Source organism: Acartia tonsa, chromosome 12 (assembly GCF_053477335.1).
Source record: "Acartia tonsa isolate MP-2025a chromosome 12, ASM5347733v1, whole genome shotgun sequence".
Lineage (NCBI taxonomy): Eukaryota > Metazoa > Arthropoda > Copepoda > Calanoida > Acartiidae > Acartia > Acartia tonsa.
In genome coordinates, this window is record NC_137271.1 from 246850 (window position 1) to 263781 (window position 16932).

The window sequence follows — 16932 nt, forward strand, 5'->3', positions numbered from 1 at the left end:
GTTTAATGTTAATTAATTCCGATTAGTGCGTTGTAGAAAGAAATTATATTAAGATTATTAGTTATTATGAGCAAAGCCTTCCTATAATTAGGTCCCGCACATTTGTACGTCCGTAACGGTTAGCTCTTTTCGTTACTTTAGACATGTTAGATGTTTCTTATTGATTTAATGTAAAGGCAAAAGTTTTTTGTCTTTAGCTTAATATTTATGTAATTAATGATCCGATTAATTTCAAAATTTTAGGGAAAATTCACGAAGTCCTGAGTTGTTCAAGGTTTGTTTATCATTAAAATCTCAAGATGGTGTTATTTTATTTTTCTATCCTGGATGCTAGGAGCGCAGCTACCAGTTATCCTAAGATATGTTACTTAAACCTTAAGATCTTTAAAATTAAGATATACTTATGTTCTCAACTATTTTATTTATGTAGTATGAAATTTTGACGCAATGTATCTCATTTTTATTTCATTAAATGAAATAACTTGAGTTAAAAGTTCTGTAGGAAGGAAATTGTTTTAGCAAGTTTTGTAATATAATTATTTAAAGGCTTTTTCATGTCTAAGCTTTTTAATAAATACAATAAAAAATTTGGGTAAAAGAAGTTGTAAAAGTAAAATGGTACGTTTCCTTAATTTTCCTAAGTTGAAATAATAACAATTATGGAAATAAATTGTAAACAAGGGTTTTGATCTCTAGAATCAAAGGATGGTGCATTTTGAATTAAAAACAATTCAAAAAGTCAAAAATTTCCACTAAAGGTTGCTTTATTGCAAATACTTGTTTTATCTGGAAATATCTGGGTTTTCAACCTTAAAGGGTCACAACTATAAAATTGAATTAACTGCCCATTGTCCCCTCCCTTACTCCCTGATAATAAAGACAATTTCTATGAAATTCTCCAAACAGAAATTGATCTTGTACCAAGTCATGATGTCCTTATTGTGCTTCGTGATATGAATGCTAAGATTGGAAGCAATAATAGTGGAAGAGTGCAAGTGATGGGTAAACATGGTCTTGGAGTCATAAATGACAATGGAGAAAGGTTTTGTGAACTGTGCACTAATAATAATCTTGTTATTGATGGTACAATTTTCCCTCACAAAAGGATTCACAAAGAGTTCTGGACATCTCCAGATGGAATTACCAAAAACTAGATTGACCATTTTACCATCAACAAAAAATGGAGAAACTCTCTTCAAGATGTACGTGTCTACAGAGGTGCTTATGTCCACAGTGACCACAGCCTCCTTGTTGGAACTCTCAAACTTAAATTGAGAAAGTCAGAAAATCCTGCCAATCCATCAAGGAGAAAGTACGATACAAGTAAACTGAAGAATAATGACATTAAACAGCAATTCAAACTAGAGCTGAGCAACCGCTTTCAAATTCTTCTGAATAAACAAGAATCTCAAACAGAAGAAGTTAATTCTGTTGAAGGAAAGTGGAACAATTTCAAATTAGCTTTTCACAAGAAATATCTGAAAATGTCCTTGGTTTCAAAAAGAACAAATCTAAGCCATGGATTTTTGATGAGACATGGTCAAAGATTGATGAAAGAAAGAAAATTAAAGCTAAGATGTTAGGAAGAAATTCACCTGAGACAAAAGAAGAACTAAAAGCAAAATATAGTGAACAGGATAGAAAAGTCAAAAGGAGTGCCAGAAAAGATAAGCATGATTGCATTGAAGATCTTGCTGGCAAGGCAGAAACAACTGCCATTCATAGTGATTCAAGACAACTGTATAGAATTACCAAGCTCCTAGATGGAAAGAAACCAGCATCTTCTAATACACTTAAAAATAAACAAGGTCAAATACTCACCACAGAAAGCGAAAAAGCTGATAGATGGATAGAATATTTCAAAGAAGTTCTGAATAGACCTGAACTACTAATCCTGATCCTGAAAGTGCAGAAAATGACTTAGATATATTTAGATGCTCCAACAGATGCAGAAGTCAGAAGAGCTATAGAATCCTTAAAATCAATAAATCACCAGGAATCGATATTATTCAAGCTGAAATCTTAAAAGCAGACTGGGATACTTTCACAAAATACTTATCTGATCTATTTTGTGCTATTTGGATGGAAGAAACTGTACCTGAAGAATGGTGCAAAGGTGTTATAACAAAGCTTTCTAAAAAAGGTGATTTAAACAATTGTGACAATTTTTTTAATTCTTAAAACATTTCTGTACAAACACCCTTGCTGACCATAATATCATGTTACCTCCGCCCCCCCCTCCAATTCATAAAACATTTCTGTATGAACACACTGGCTGATCGTAATATCATGTTACCCCCCTCCCCCCAATATTCAGAGGGTTAATAACAATATCATAAATCCTCCTCCCCATAAATCATATTTAAATTTAAATACAGGAGACATATACTTTAGAATCTGGTAACTTTATATATAAAACTTGTACTTGAGTCCTCTCCCTCCCCTTACAATTGAAATACTTTCTTTAGTAACTAGCAGCTTTGCCCCTAGCCTATAGGGGCTTTGCCCCAAGAGGTGATAAAAAAAATTAAGGCGAAATTCGTTAAAGGACCAAGGAAATGTTCTACAAAACATAAAGGACCAAGCAAAAAAAAAAAGAAGAAAAAAGAAAAAAAAAAAGAAAAAATAAGAAAAAAAGAAGAATAAAGAAAAAAAAAGAAGAAAAAGGAAAAAAAAAAGAAGAAAAAAGAAGGAAAAAGAAGAAAAAAAGAAGAAAAATGAAGAAAAAAGAAGAAAAAAAGAAGAAAAAAAGAAGAAAAAGAAAGAAAGAAAAAAAAGAAAAAGAAGGAAAGAAAGAAAAAAAGAGAGAAAGAAAGAAAGATAGAAAAAGAAAGAAGAAAAAAAAATAAAGAAAAAATAAAAAATTGGGGGAGATTTTTTTGTTTTTGGGGGGGTTGGGGGTGTCCCACCCCCCTAAGAAAATAGCTTAAAACCACCACAGGAACAATAGGTATATACCCTGAAGAGTAGAATCCGATCGGTTCAGTGGTTACCAAGATCTTAAGCTTCAGACGGACGGACGGACTGAAGGACAGACGGACAGACATCATTTTACTTTGTATTATAGATATAAAAAAGAAATCCTCTTACTTTACTTTACTTGTCAATGTCATAGAGTAGATTTTTTCTTCATATGATAAATAAATAACAAATTAGCTTTACTAAATAATAGGTTTATTTAGAGCTAACCCAGGTATCTAAAGGGATAAGACAATGGGCGATAAATTTATGTACACACAAAATACCCCTTCTGTAGAACACAATTAGTGCTTGAAACGTTTGGACACACAACTTAATAAAGCAACCATTCAAAATTCACTAATGTCCCTAAGGTTCTAAGTCCAATGATTAAAAAAACGTTTTTATAAAACTTTGGGGGCTAGAGTAATAAACAGCTCATTGTACCCTCTATCTATGAATCTAACCACTCCCTTCATGTGCTACACATATGAATTAGTAAAATTATTAGTTAACTCGCCCCTAGTCTCTATATTGCCAATAGTTAACAATAGTTTTATCTGAGAGGCAATGGACATTGGGCTGTTTATTAGTCCCCAAAGTCTTAAAATAATGTTTTCCTAATGGTTTGCTTAACAACCTTGGGGTCTTTTATTCAATTTTGATTAGTTGATTCATTAAATTGAGTGTCCAAACATTTTAACCACCAATTGTAATCCACAGAAGGGATAATTTTGTGTATCATGATTGGGCATGTAAATCAATTTATCGGCAATTGTCTTATCCCTTTAGATTCCGGAATTTTTATCCTCCAGTAGGGGAATGGATGGGGTAAGAGAAGTGGAAGGGAGAAATTGTTATTTTAGACAGCTGCATGATTCATTTTATTAGAGTTCATAATATCTGGTGTAAGATCAAAGTAATAGTACATCCATTAAATAAGCATAAGATATAATAGAAATTCCAATCTAAATTTAAATTAAAAAGCTGAAATGTTATAAGAGTCAATATAAAAGGTTTGAAACAAATAGGAATTGTCTATCACCTTAAAAATCAATCTGTTATAGGCACTAAGGCAGACAAACCTAATATATAGAAAATAATATATGGAAAATATTTATAGTTGAAATAGGTGTGATGGGGGGAGGATTGGTCAAATGGGGTTAATTCATTTTTTTAAGCGAAGTTTTTCTATAATTAGGGTAGGTCCGCCCGTTGCAGTAAGCTCTTTTCGTTAATTTAAACAGGTTAGAATTGTCCTATTGATTTTAAACTTTGTATGCTGATTCATATAACAGTTAAATACGACTTAGTAATCGTAGCAACTCTATAAGTGCTACCAGAAAGTCCGTACGTCCATTTAAAAGAAGCATATTTTTTACTTTTTCGACAACAAATTTTTGAATGTTAAAATTATCCTAGTCATCTGATTCTTTGAATACTGATTCCTATTTCAACAAGGTACAATGTGATAAGCAAAGCATCTCTATAATCAAGTCCTAAAAACGTCAGTATGTCCTTAAACAGTATCATGTATTAAATCAGTTTTGCAAAAAAATTACTTATAATTTTGTACATATCAGCTTATTCATTACTATTCACATAATTAGATATATATTAGTTGTTGTTATAATTAAACAAGATAATTATAATTTAATATAATTCCACTGCTGCTCTGTATTATACTGTAAAATAGACAAACAAACAGAAAAACATCCTGTTACTTTATTTAAAGGATAGGATTGTCAAACAAAATACTCTTTTGAGCACTAACAACCTCTCTCCCCATCTATTTTTTTCTGGTTTTAGAGCTTCGCTTTTATGTCATCTTTATAGAACGTATAGCTTAATACAATTGAGCATAGAACATTCAATTTACTGATATATTTTTGCTTATGATTATCATATCATTAGCTGCTGCGCCCCTATATGCAGTGGTGGGTAGCCTAAAACTATCTAAAGGCTTAATAGGCTTACCCTAGAAGAGGGGGGGGGGCGGATTATTTTTCATAATATTTTAATCCCTAAAACTAACGCCAGCACCCCTCCCAATGAAATTTAAGCTTCTTTGTATATATCATTTTTACTCCTTCTACTAGTCATGAAGACAGACTTTTACTTTCATTCATCATATACATATTGTCAGAAAGATAGTTTTCTGCGGATTTTAAAATAAAATAACCATTACAATGTTAAATGTATTGTATGTTTAGATATCAATATTGCTAACAACTGAACCGATATGGTTTTCATATCTATCACATTATCTTACAGACAGTTTTCTGCAGATATTAAGATGAAGATATGATAGTACCCAAATTTAAATAATCACTTTAATAATGGTACCCAAACGCGATAATAAGATTTCTACAGATTTTAAAATAAAATAATAATTAGTTTTGTGGGTTAGGAAAAGTAGCTGCGCTTTTAATACGTTGAAGACTTTTACAATTTTTAGTTTTTTTCTTTTTGTCTGATATATCTTTTATGTGTCTGTACTAATAGATCTCGCTAACCCCCAAAATATGTTGGTAGAAAGAGGGGTTTTGACTTTGATTAACTAGATATTTATCGCATCATATTATAGACATTTTTCCGTGCAAGAAGGGGGGAGGGAGTTTCGCTTTTATGGATTTTGTGTCTTGTAACTTTTAAAAAATGCTCATATGTAGACATCATGACCAACTTCCTATCATAAAGATTAATGAGGGAAGGGGGGAAGGGGCTATATACTGTTTAAACATATGTCTAAACGAAGATTTTCTATAATTTGTGTTGGTTCCACATCCGTCGGTCTGTGCATCATTAATTTAGGAATGTTAGTATTGTATAGATTTAGAAAGCGTAGCAACTATATAATACTTACTTATAATTTTGATTATACTTATACATTTATGTTAATGTTTGATTGTACTACCGTTTCGCTTTTATGGATGTTGTCATCCTTGTTGATACAAACCTTAAAAATTTTCCTCACCCCCCCCCCCCCTTTCATATTCAACTTTGGCCTTTGTGAGAAGCAACTAGTAATTTAAATATCATCATTGGGTATATTCATCAATTTATCGTCTTATTGGACTATTTAAAAAAAATGGATTTCAGATTTGTAATCAGCATTTCAATGCAGTCATTTTGATGCCTGTGCTTGAAGGAATTTCAATTTTTAAAACCAGGATTGATAAGGCTAGGGTTGCTTTCAACAGTCTACACAACGTTTGGAATTCAAAGAAACTTGCTCTGAAAACAAAAATCAGACTTTACAACAGTAATGTGAAATCAGTTCTTCTTTATGGAGCTGAATGCGGGAGAACTGTGAAAACTGAAACAAATCAACTTAATGCATTTCACATTAGCTGCCTAAGAAGAATTTGCAAAATATTCTGGCCAAACAAAATATCAAACATTGAGCTGTATGCTAAGACCAAGTGCAATAGTATTGAAGCAGAAGTGAAATTTAAAAGACTAAGGTGGCTAGGACATGTGCTTAGAATGGAACAAAATAGGTTTCCAAAAAAGTGCTTAAAATGGAACCCCACCACTGGTAAACGTAAACGGGGACAACCAAAAATGACCTGGAGGCGGAGCACTGAAAAAGACCTCTTTAATTTGGAATTAACATGGGGAGAAATGAAGCACTTGCCAAAAAAAGGAATTAATGGAGGAGCAGGGTGGCCGTATTCTCTGGACTCCACAGTCCAAAAGAGAGACGCGCCTGATGATGATGATTGTTAGAATTGTCATAAACTCTAGTATTTAGAAATATATGTATTATATTCATGATATTTGTAGTTTAGAAGCTACGTTGGAAAATGTGAGAAAGGTTGAAAAGTTTTAAGTAAGTTGGGACATTTCACCACGTAGCTCCTAAACTATACGTAGCACAGGAATATTTCTTAAACACCCAAAAACAAGAGTTTATGACGATTCTAATGATATGCATAACATTTTTCTACTATTAACACAAGCTGCGCAATTTGAATTTTAAAAATACACGCATTTTTGCACACTCTTTAAATTGGTCATGATCCAAAAATCTTCCAAAAATAGGTACTTTGGAAAAACCGGTTTTTAAACTGTTTTTAAAGCATTTTTGAATGAGGGGTCAAAAATATACTTTAGAACAAGACTGCAGGGCCCAAATTTTAATTAGGCCCCCAAGTTAGTTTTTTTGGGGATTTAAAAAATTATTTTTTATAGTAGATTGGGTAATTTTTACAACAGAGCTTGATCTTTAAATCGTTTATAGGTGATTTAAACCGGGGGGATTCATTCAGCGCACCATCAAATTATTAAATACCAATCTTTAAATCGAATTTGCATGGGCGATTTGGATCGGGCAGTGGCGCGGTACTGGCGCGCCAATGCCACTCACTAAGTGGCATTGCCGGACCAAATCGGGGTGAATCATATGTAATAAATAGATATTTTTTTTAATTACTTTAATATTTTATTGCAAAACTATCGTGAAAACATTTTTATAGTTATTTTTAAAATAAATTATATATTAATGTTTTATTTAAAACTAGCGGCTTCGCCCCTAGCCTCTAGGGTCTTTGCCCCAAGGGGTGATAAAAAAAATTAGGGCGAAATTCGTTAAAGGACCAAGGAAATCTTAAGCAAAAAAAAAAAAAAAAAAAAAAAATGGGGGGGGGATTTTTTGTTTTTGGGGGGGTTGGGGGCGTCCCACCCCGCAAGAAAATAGCATAAAACCAGCACAGGACCAATAGGTATATACCCTGAAGAGTAGAATCCGATCGGTTCAGTGGTTACCGAGATCTTAAGGGACAGACAGACAGACAGACAGACGGACAGACGGACAGACAGACATCGTTCTACTTTGTATTATAGATACCATACTGACACGGCATTTTATATAAAATACCTTACTGACACGGCTTGAGTAATAAAGTTGTACTGGCGCGGATCGATATTTTAGAGAGTGCGCAAGCGATTTAACAACACCGCGCCGAAAATCTTTTAAAAATCAATGTTTTATAGGTGCGCTGTGGCTCACCACCAGCGCACCTACGGTTCACCTCTTAATCGCCCCGATTCAGCGCACCATAAAAATGATTTAAAGATCAAGCTCAGCAGAAGCATTTTTAATTTTAATTGCTTTTTTCTTCGTTTCTTTTCATTTGTACACTCTACTATGCCCTTGATTGGGTATAACAAATAAAAAATATTTATAAAAGTAAAATACATTGGTTTAGAAATATCGTTCAGTTATAAAATCTGCATTTTTGTTAACGAAACAACCAGACGGGTAAATAAAAGGAATTTTGGACAATTTCTTCATTGAATAATTTTATCGTCTTTTCCCTGTAAAAAAATTTTGGGGGTTTAAAAAATACCAGAATTTTCGTTACGTGAATCCGCGACATTTTATATGGTTTCTGGATAAATAACTTTGTACATTTTTTCCCCCAATTAATTCTATTTTCCTTAATGTAAAAATATAGAGAAAAACGGAAACAATTAATTCATATTATTATAACTATAATTGGCAATTAAACTTTTTTTCATTATGTTAATTTTCTCTATTGAATTCATTTTTTCAGAAAAAATATTATTTGCATTTAACAGAGTACATTGTTTTTGTATGCTATGCATATAAAGTGAATTGAATAAATTAAATTAAATAATCTAAATAATTTGGAATGAAAAAAATGACCATTATATAGGTTTTTTCTAGATATGCAGAATTGAAAACACATGAATTTTTGGAAGAATAATTTTTCTATTTCTTAGCTTACTACTCTTATAAAAATACCTCATTTTGACTCTCTACATTTGTCAGTTTTTTTATCAAACTCTTAAGTCCATTCTGAAAAATTAAAATATCTTAAAATTGTTGAAATAAATTAATCTTTTTTAAAATCTTTATAGTAACTATTTCTTATAGAAAGAAAATTACAAATTAATATTTAAAAAAGTTTATTTATTCTAAATAAAAGAAAACATATGCCATAGTAAATGTAGGTTTTTTTCTAGATATGTAGAATTGTTACAAAGAACAATTAATTTTCCTCTATCTTAGCTTACTGCTCTTATAAAATACCTTATTTTGACTCTCTACATTTGTCAGTTTTGCATTCAAACTGTTTAGTCCATTCTAAAAAATTAAGATATTTTACTAAACTAAATTATCAAACATAAATGTATCCTTATAAGTATTTAAATAAAAATTATTTTTACTAATTTTCTATTTAAAGTAACTGTTTCTTGAAGAAAAAATATTACAAACTAATATTAGAAGAGTTTAATTATTCCATATATTAGAAGATTATGGAAAACTAAAACTGTAAAGAGAGGGACAATACCCCCCTCCCCCCCACCCTCTTACTTTCAGTGCTCCTAGAGGAACCCTGCCAATATACCAATCTAATTGCTGAAAAACTGCCAAATGTATACCAAATAACCCAAAGTATGAGCCTTTAGCTGAAACAAAAAAAAAGTTGTGGACATTTTAAAATAACATTTTATGTACATGGAAATTTGAAAGATTTCCATTGCTCATGATAGCAATTTAGAAATTATATTATGTAGCTAAGAAACAAAATTATAAGCGTATTTTTGTCATAGATTTTTGTTGAAAGTAACTAAGTATAGGATTTAAAGCCAATCAGAAGGCTGAATCAGCTCAACAACCAATCAAAGCTGAGCTTGTATTGGTTTCATTTGTTTCCACTATGATTTTATGCTTACAAACGCAAATTAAACCAACAGGCAAATTAAATCAGTTACGGACAATTTAAGTTTCTGACAATGATAAGCTTATATGTTTTGTCTAGGCAATGTAATTTGATAATGTAATCTCTAATTTTCATTACTTAAATGTCATTTTGAAATGCTTATAAACTTTTTTATTATTGAAGCTGAAGGCTTCAAATTTGGGGTATTGGGTTTAATTGTGGCAGTCTTTAAGCAGTTAAAGCGTTATATTTCTTGCAGGGTTCCTTTAAGGATCTTACTCACAACTGAAAAAATTAACCAAAAATATATAATAAGACAATACCATAGTTAGGTTTGTTTGCTCCATTAAATCTGCCAGGACTCAATACTTTATTAAGATCTAGCTAACGTTTTTTTTCAGCTGCAGTAAAGTTATTTAAAAAAAAACACCTTAACAGGACAATTTTAACATTAATAAAAGAGCTAAATGTTATGGACTAAAAGACGACCTAAATTATAGGAAAGCTTTGCTTTTAAAATTTAAGAAGTAGTAAAAGTTAATATAATATTTTAAGCAGAATTAGTCCAAATTAATAAATTACAATTATACAATTGTTCATAGTGTGAATTAAAATTAGGAGAAATTGGATGTTTGAGGCTTTTCACTATTTATTAATAAATTTTAAAAAATGTATTCAATCCTTTGATGAAAAAGATATTAACAAATGTTATTAGCAATTTTTTAATCATTGAATCATAAAAAAGAAAGTAATTTCAATTTTACCTGAGAGTCATTTTTCAAAATTTGATGATCTGTATATACAACATCAAATTTAGCATCTATATTTTTGTTAATTTCAGTCTAAAAAGAATAAAAATTATATGGTAATTTGAGAATTATTCTTTCTTTGGGAACTTTCCATAATATCAAAATATATCACTTATTAAAATATAGTACCTTTGTCAAGTTTGTTTGTTCCTCCAAATTTTCTAATTCCACCATTAAATCCTAAAAAGACAAACTCTTTACAATAGAATTATATGATTATACTGTATTCTATAACATATATATACAATTTTGTGTGTCTGTTTCATTCAAAAACCCTGAACCAATTAAAAAAATATAACTTTTCTTTATGAAAAATATAATGTAGATGGATATAGGCCTGCCCATCATCCAATTTTGTAGATTATATCCCCCCCGGCCCCCCCCCTTTAGTACCTCCTAAAAAATAAGTAAATTATTTTCTTCAAAACATTGTTAATAAATATTTTCAACTGCTCATAGCTTTTTGTTTGTTGATTTAATTCAAAATAATACCATAGTCAAATTAGTTTGCAAGTCAGTTTTTCCCATCAAATCCTGAATATTAAAAAAAGTGTAAAATTAATTGTTTAAAATATTAAAATATCCTAAAATTGTTGAAGCAAATTGATCTTTATTAAAATCTTTATAGTAACTATTTCTTATAGAAAAGAGAGGGACAATATCCCCCCCCCCCACCCTCTTACTTTCAGTGCTCCTAGAGGAACCCTGCCAATATACCAATCTAATTGCTGAAAAACTGCCAAATGTATACCAAATAACCCAAATTATGAGCCTTTAGCTGAAACAAAAAAAAAGTTGTGGACATTTTAAAATAACATTTCATGTACATGAAAATTTGAAAGATTTCTATTGCTCATGATAGCAATTTAGAAATTAAATTATGTAGCTAAGAAACAAAATTATAAGTGTATTTTTTTTGTCATAGATTTTTGTTGAAAGTAACTAAGTATAGGATTTTCAGCCAATCAGAAGGCTGAATCAGCTCAACAAACAATCAAAGCTGAGCTTGTATTGGTTTCATTTGTTTCGGCTATGATTTTATGCTTACAAACGCAAATTAAACCAACCAAAATTATATGATAATTTGAGAATTATTATTTCTTTGGGAACTTTCCATAATATCAAAATATATCACTTATTAAAATATAGTACCTTTGTCAAGTTTGTTTGTTCCTCCAAATTTTCTAATTCCACCATTAAATCCTAAAAAGACAAACTCTTTACAATAGAATTATATGATTATACTGTATTCTATAACATATATATACAATTTTGTGTGTCTGTTTCATTCAAAAACCCTGAACCAATTAAAAAAATATAACTTTTCTTTATGAAAAATATAATGTAGATGGATATAGGCCTGCCCATCATCCAATTTTGTAGATTATATCCCCCCCGCCCCCCCCCCCCCTCTAGTACCTCCTAAAAAATAAGTAAATTATTTTCTTCAAAACATTGTTAATAAATATTTTCAATTGCTCATAGCTTTTTGTTTGTTGATTTAATTCAAAATAATACCATAGTCAAATTTGTTTGCAAGTCAGTTTTTCCCATCAAATCCTGAATATTAAAAAAGTGTAAAATTAATTGTTTACTTTTTGACATTAAACTTTAATAAAATACAAACACCTGTAAATACATCTCTTTGTATTAAAATTAGAAAAATATAGAATAAGTATAAAATTAAAGTAGATAGCTGTGAAAATCCTATTTCCTATACTACACAGTTCTATGCATATTGTGATGTTTATTTTTTCTATTAAATTTTAGTTTTTGAATTGTTTTTGCACAATATCAAAAACTAGCAACTATGCCCCTAGAAGGCTCTTGGGGCACTTAAGGTAATAGGGGGAAAAGTCTACCTCATTCAATTTTGAATCTAAGTTTTAAAAGAGTAAAACAAAATTTTTTTTTGGGGGGGAGGGGGGTGAAGTCACACTCCCAAAAAATAGTTTAAAACCTTCCCAGGACCTATAAGAAGCTTCACTTTAAAGGAGATCAATTTTGGTTCATTGGTTAACGAGATTCTTTGGGACAGCCAAAAAACGCCTTCTACTTTATGTAATAGGATACCTCATTTTGTTTTTTCAAATTTTCTATTACTTTACTCATAGCTCTCAATTCATCCAGAAGACTTTCTTAATACAATAATTATTTTAACACCTTTTTTCTACACTTGTTACAGGTATGATCCTACCAGTCTTTCAATTTTGTTGCATAAATTTATCTTTATCTATCTTGAAATTATTGTTCTTTCTACCTTGTGCAGGGAAAGTTTAGCAGGTTAGAAAGGATTTAAAGTGGTTGGGCCATTAGTCAAAAATGTTTATAGTTTCCTTGAGACCTGGATTATCAGGACCTGCAAGATCATACCTGGTATTATGGCTGGACAAGTAGTCACAGGTGGGCAAGTTGGCGCTGGTGGGCATGTTGTTGTAGATAGAGAGGTAGTCACAGGTGGGCAAGTTGGAGCTGGTGGGCATGTTGTTGTAATCGGACAGGTAGGGACAGGTGGGCAAGTTGGTGCTGGAGAGGTAGTTAAAGGCATGACTAAATGAAATGCAAAGTTAGATTTCCAGACATGGGGTAATGAATTATAGAGTCAGTTACTTTAATAAAAACTTCAGATCTTTTCACAAAATATAATTTAGTAAGAATCTAAAATTGCCTAAAATTAAATTGTAAATACTTTTTTGCACCAATAAATCTTAAGCGTTTTGTGTGATAAAAAATGTGAAAAAAGATTTTTTACTGTTACTTTATGTTAAAAGTTTTTAACATATTTAAGTACACAATTTAAGTATCTGTAATTACCTGGTGTCTTACACACAGCAAAGAAGTTGTTAGAACAAGTTCCATCTACCCACCTAAAGCTCTCATCAGAATTTGCCTGAAAGTTTGAAAGCTATTACATAATCATGTTCTTGCATTATTGGCACATTATGAGCAAATTTTTTCATAATCAATGAAAATAGTATATAGTGAAATAATAAACAAAATAATAAAAGAATTGTGAATCAATGTAAAAGGAAGGATAAGCTGTTGCTTTCCCAAGAAATATATGTCTAGCAGTAAATCCCCACGCCCACCTTATTTTTAAATCAATTGAAGAAGGGGGAAATTTTCTTTCCTTGCAGGGTTCTTTAACCCTATGCTGTATTACCCAATATATCTTTATAAAAACTGACCTCTATACATTTCCACAAAATGCAAACAGACTAAAAAAATATTTGTAAAAAATGTCTTTATTTTAAAACCTAAATTTATTATTAAACTTTAGTTTCTAAACCCCGAACCACTTTATTATGCAATCTACATTTTCCTGGATATTTTGTCTATGGTAGTCCATAAGTGTACAGCTTTACAGTACATTGTTTCTATTTGTTAAAGCAACACGTATGATAAAAGAAAAAGATTCTTTTTAAAGTAAAATGCTTACATTTCAATCAAAATCTATATTTTTTTATTTTTTACCGATCCACGTCATTATGCAAATCAAAAGAAAATCAATGAGAAAACGTTTGTTTTGCACTTTTCTCCAATTTTAAAAAATGATTCTGATAAAATAGCAATATTTTAAGGGATTTATGCATTAATTATAATGAAAAACAGTTTAAGGTAGATTTTAATGATTTTTCTAAATAAGAAATAATTGAAAAAAAGAAATTCTATCCTTATCACTTTAGAGGACAGCTGCTGACCCCCAGTCTTATGGATGAAGCTAAATACATGTTAAAGATAAAAATTACCCTGAAAAGTATACAAAAATGTTTTTTAATGTGTTAAAAAAATCCATTTTAAAATCTTGATTTTGAAGATGATGGCCTTTAAGATGCCCTTACTGGTGGTGAAGGTGAGCTAAATGTTATCTAAGTACATGACCATTGCAACAACTTGTCTATTAACCTATGTACCATTTTTTGTAGTCATAGCTGCCTCCAGTGGAGCCTCTCGACATGAAATATAAACATTATCTAAAAACTACATTATTTACTTTATGAATTTTAGTAATTAAAATTGCAATTTTTTTCTTTTTTAATATTGCTTGGCTGGAGGCTGCTATGACTACAAAAATTGGACCATAGTTCAATATATAAGTTTTCTTCAAGGGCATGCACTTTGATAACATTTAGCTCACCATCACCACCAGTAAGAGCATCTTAAAGGCCATCATCTTCAAAATCAAGATTTTAAAATGGATTTTTTTAACACATCAAAAAACATTTTTGTATACTTTTCAGGCAAATTTATATTTTTTGCATGTATTTAGCTTCATCCATAAGACTGGGGGTCGGCAGCTGTCCTCTAAAGTGATTGGGATAGAATTTCTTTTTTTTTCAATTATTTCTTATTTAGAAAAATCAATAAAATCTACCTTAAACTGTTTTTCATTATAATTAATGCATAAATCCCTTAAAAAATTGTTATTTTATCAGAATTATTTTTTAAAAGTGGAGAAAAGGGCAAAACAAACGTTTTCTCATTGATTTTCTTTTGATTTGCATAATGAAGTGGATCGGTAAAAAATACAAAAATATAGATTTTTTCTTTTATCATACGTGTTGCTTTAACAAATAGAAACAATGTACTTACAGTACACTTATGGTCTACCGTAGACAAAATATCCAGGAAAATGTAGATTGCATAATGAAGTGGTTCGGGGTTTAGTATCAAAGATAAAAGAATTTTTCCTTGATTTTGATAAAAAAGTCGTTTCATATAAAATTTACTTTTTACTTAGTCACTTTTTCAAAACTTTAGCTATAAAAATCTCTAAAAATCTATTGAAATTTTACATAAGCTTGTGTGGAAATGTATAGAGAACAAGGAAATATGCTGTTTTTGATTATACATTAAGAAATACCGGCTCCTTAAAGTGATACTTTTTTAATAGGTTATACATATGCACAAGAAATGTTCTCACACATCTAGTATAGAAGTATTTTAAGATACCTGTCAATACAGTTCAATATTAGTTTTTGTTAAAGTGTCTAGTTTATTTTAAATTTGTTTACCACCATACAGTTCCAATTAGTGCCATTAGCAGGTTTACCAGGATACCAGTCAGAGAATGTTGCTAAATAAAAAAAAATTGAATGTGATACAAATACTCAAAGGCAATAAATATTTAATATTATTTGCATGCAATATAGGTAAAAATTAAGTTGCAGGATTGATTTTATAAAAAAAAACTAATTTTGTCTATCCGAAATAATAAAGTAACAGTATGTCTACCAGTAAATGTATATGACCGTTAAGATCTTTCAGGGAGTATTGTATTGGTCCAAGGCTAATAAGAAGGTTTCAGGCTAATTGATAAGGCCTCCCATTGGAAATATTATACAGGGTGTTTTTTAATAGGAAAAAATTTAATAAGAAAAAAATCAACAATTTTATTAACTATAATAACTGAGCAAAAACTGCACATCACACAAAAACGCGCGAAAATTGTTTTAAAAAATTGCACGTTTTTGTTTACTGTGCCTTTCCTGTGAATGTTTAGTTCTTGACTATTTCTTGTTTCTTTTAGATCTTTTCTAAATCCAGTTCTAATGATATGTATACAGTGACTGTTTGAGAGCTAGCTGCATCAGTCGTTTGGGAGCTAGCTGCATTTAAAGTTATTAGTAGCGAAGCTACTCTATAATTCACTATGTCCGTCCGTCCGTCAGTCAGTCAGTCCGTCTGTAACGCTATGGGGGAAACGTGATTTTCTCGGCTCCTATTCAAGATAGACAACTGAAATTTTTAGTGAAGATTCATATGACATCTAATATGCCCATCTAATCTATACATTGTTTTGTCCATCTGTCTGTTAATTGGGGTGCTAGATCGATTCCTAGATTTTTACGTTTTTGTAATTTTCTCGATTCCTGTTCAAGATAAATGGCTGGAATTTTCAGGGATTAAATAAATTTAGATTTTACACATTTCGATTAAGTTTTATTTAGATGCCTTTATTGGTTGGGGTGCTAGATCGATTCCTAGATTTTTATGTTTTCATGATTTTTTCAATCCCTATACAAGATAGACAGTTGAAATTTTCAGGGATTGAACAAGTTTACTTTGTACATAATTCCACCTATTTTTATTAAGATACCTTTATTGGTTAGGGTAATAGATCAATTCCTAGTTTTTCAAGTTTTTGTGATTTTCTCAACTCCTGTTCAAGATAAACGGTTGGATTTTTTAGTGATTAATTAAGTCAACATTCTTCATATTTTGACCAAGTTTTTTAAAGACTTACTTTTTTTTGGGGTGCTAAATCGAATTTTAGATTTTAACGTTTTTTCTTATTAGCTTAATGCTTCAAAAAAACATTATACAATATACATTTTAAAAGGTTTCGTGATTTTTGTTATTGAAGTTTTTTATTACATACTCTATAGATCATTTCCAGTTGTCTATTTATAGTTTTTGAGCTTCGCTACTTGTGGATGTTGTCATCCTTGTTTATAATACAAAGTAGA

General features: G+C 30.6%; 1 protein-coding gene across 1 annotated transcript in view; it reads right to left on the reverse strand.

The window, feature by feature from the left end:
- LOC145334405 (uncharacterized) overlaps window positions 1–16932 on the reverse strand; it is a 75707-nt gene that overhangs the window by 47727 nt on the left and 11048 nt on the right. Inside the window, exons 11-19 of the mRNA XM_080179858.1 lie at window positions 15478–15539; window positions 13277–13352; window positions 12836–13012; window positions 12536–12600; window positions 11981–12022; window positions 11615–11665; window positions 10955–10996; window positions 10592–10642; window positions 10418–10495 (exon numbers count right to left, since the gene is read on the reverse strand). Coding sequence (XP_080035984.1) covers window positions 10418–10495; window positions 10592–10642; window positions 10955–10996; window positions 11615–11665; window positions 11981–12022; window positions 12536–12600; window positions 12836–13012; window positions 13277–13352; window positions 15478–15539 — 644 coding nt within the window. The remainder of the gene's footprint in view (window positions 1–10417; window positions 10496–10591; window positions 10643–10954; window positions 10997–11614; window positions 11666–11980; window positions 12023–12535; window positions 12601–12835; window positions 13013–13276; window positions 13353–15477; window positions 15540–16932) is intronic.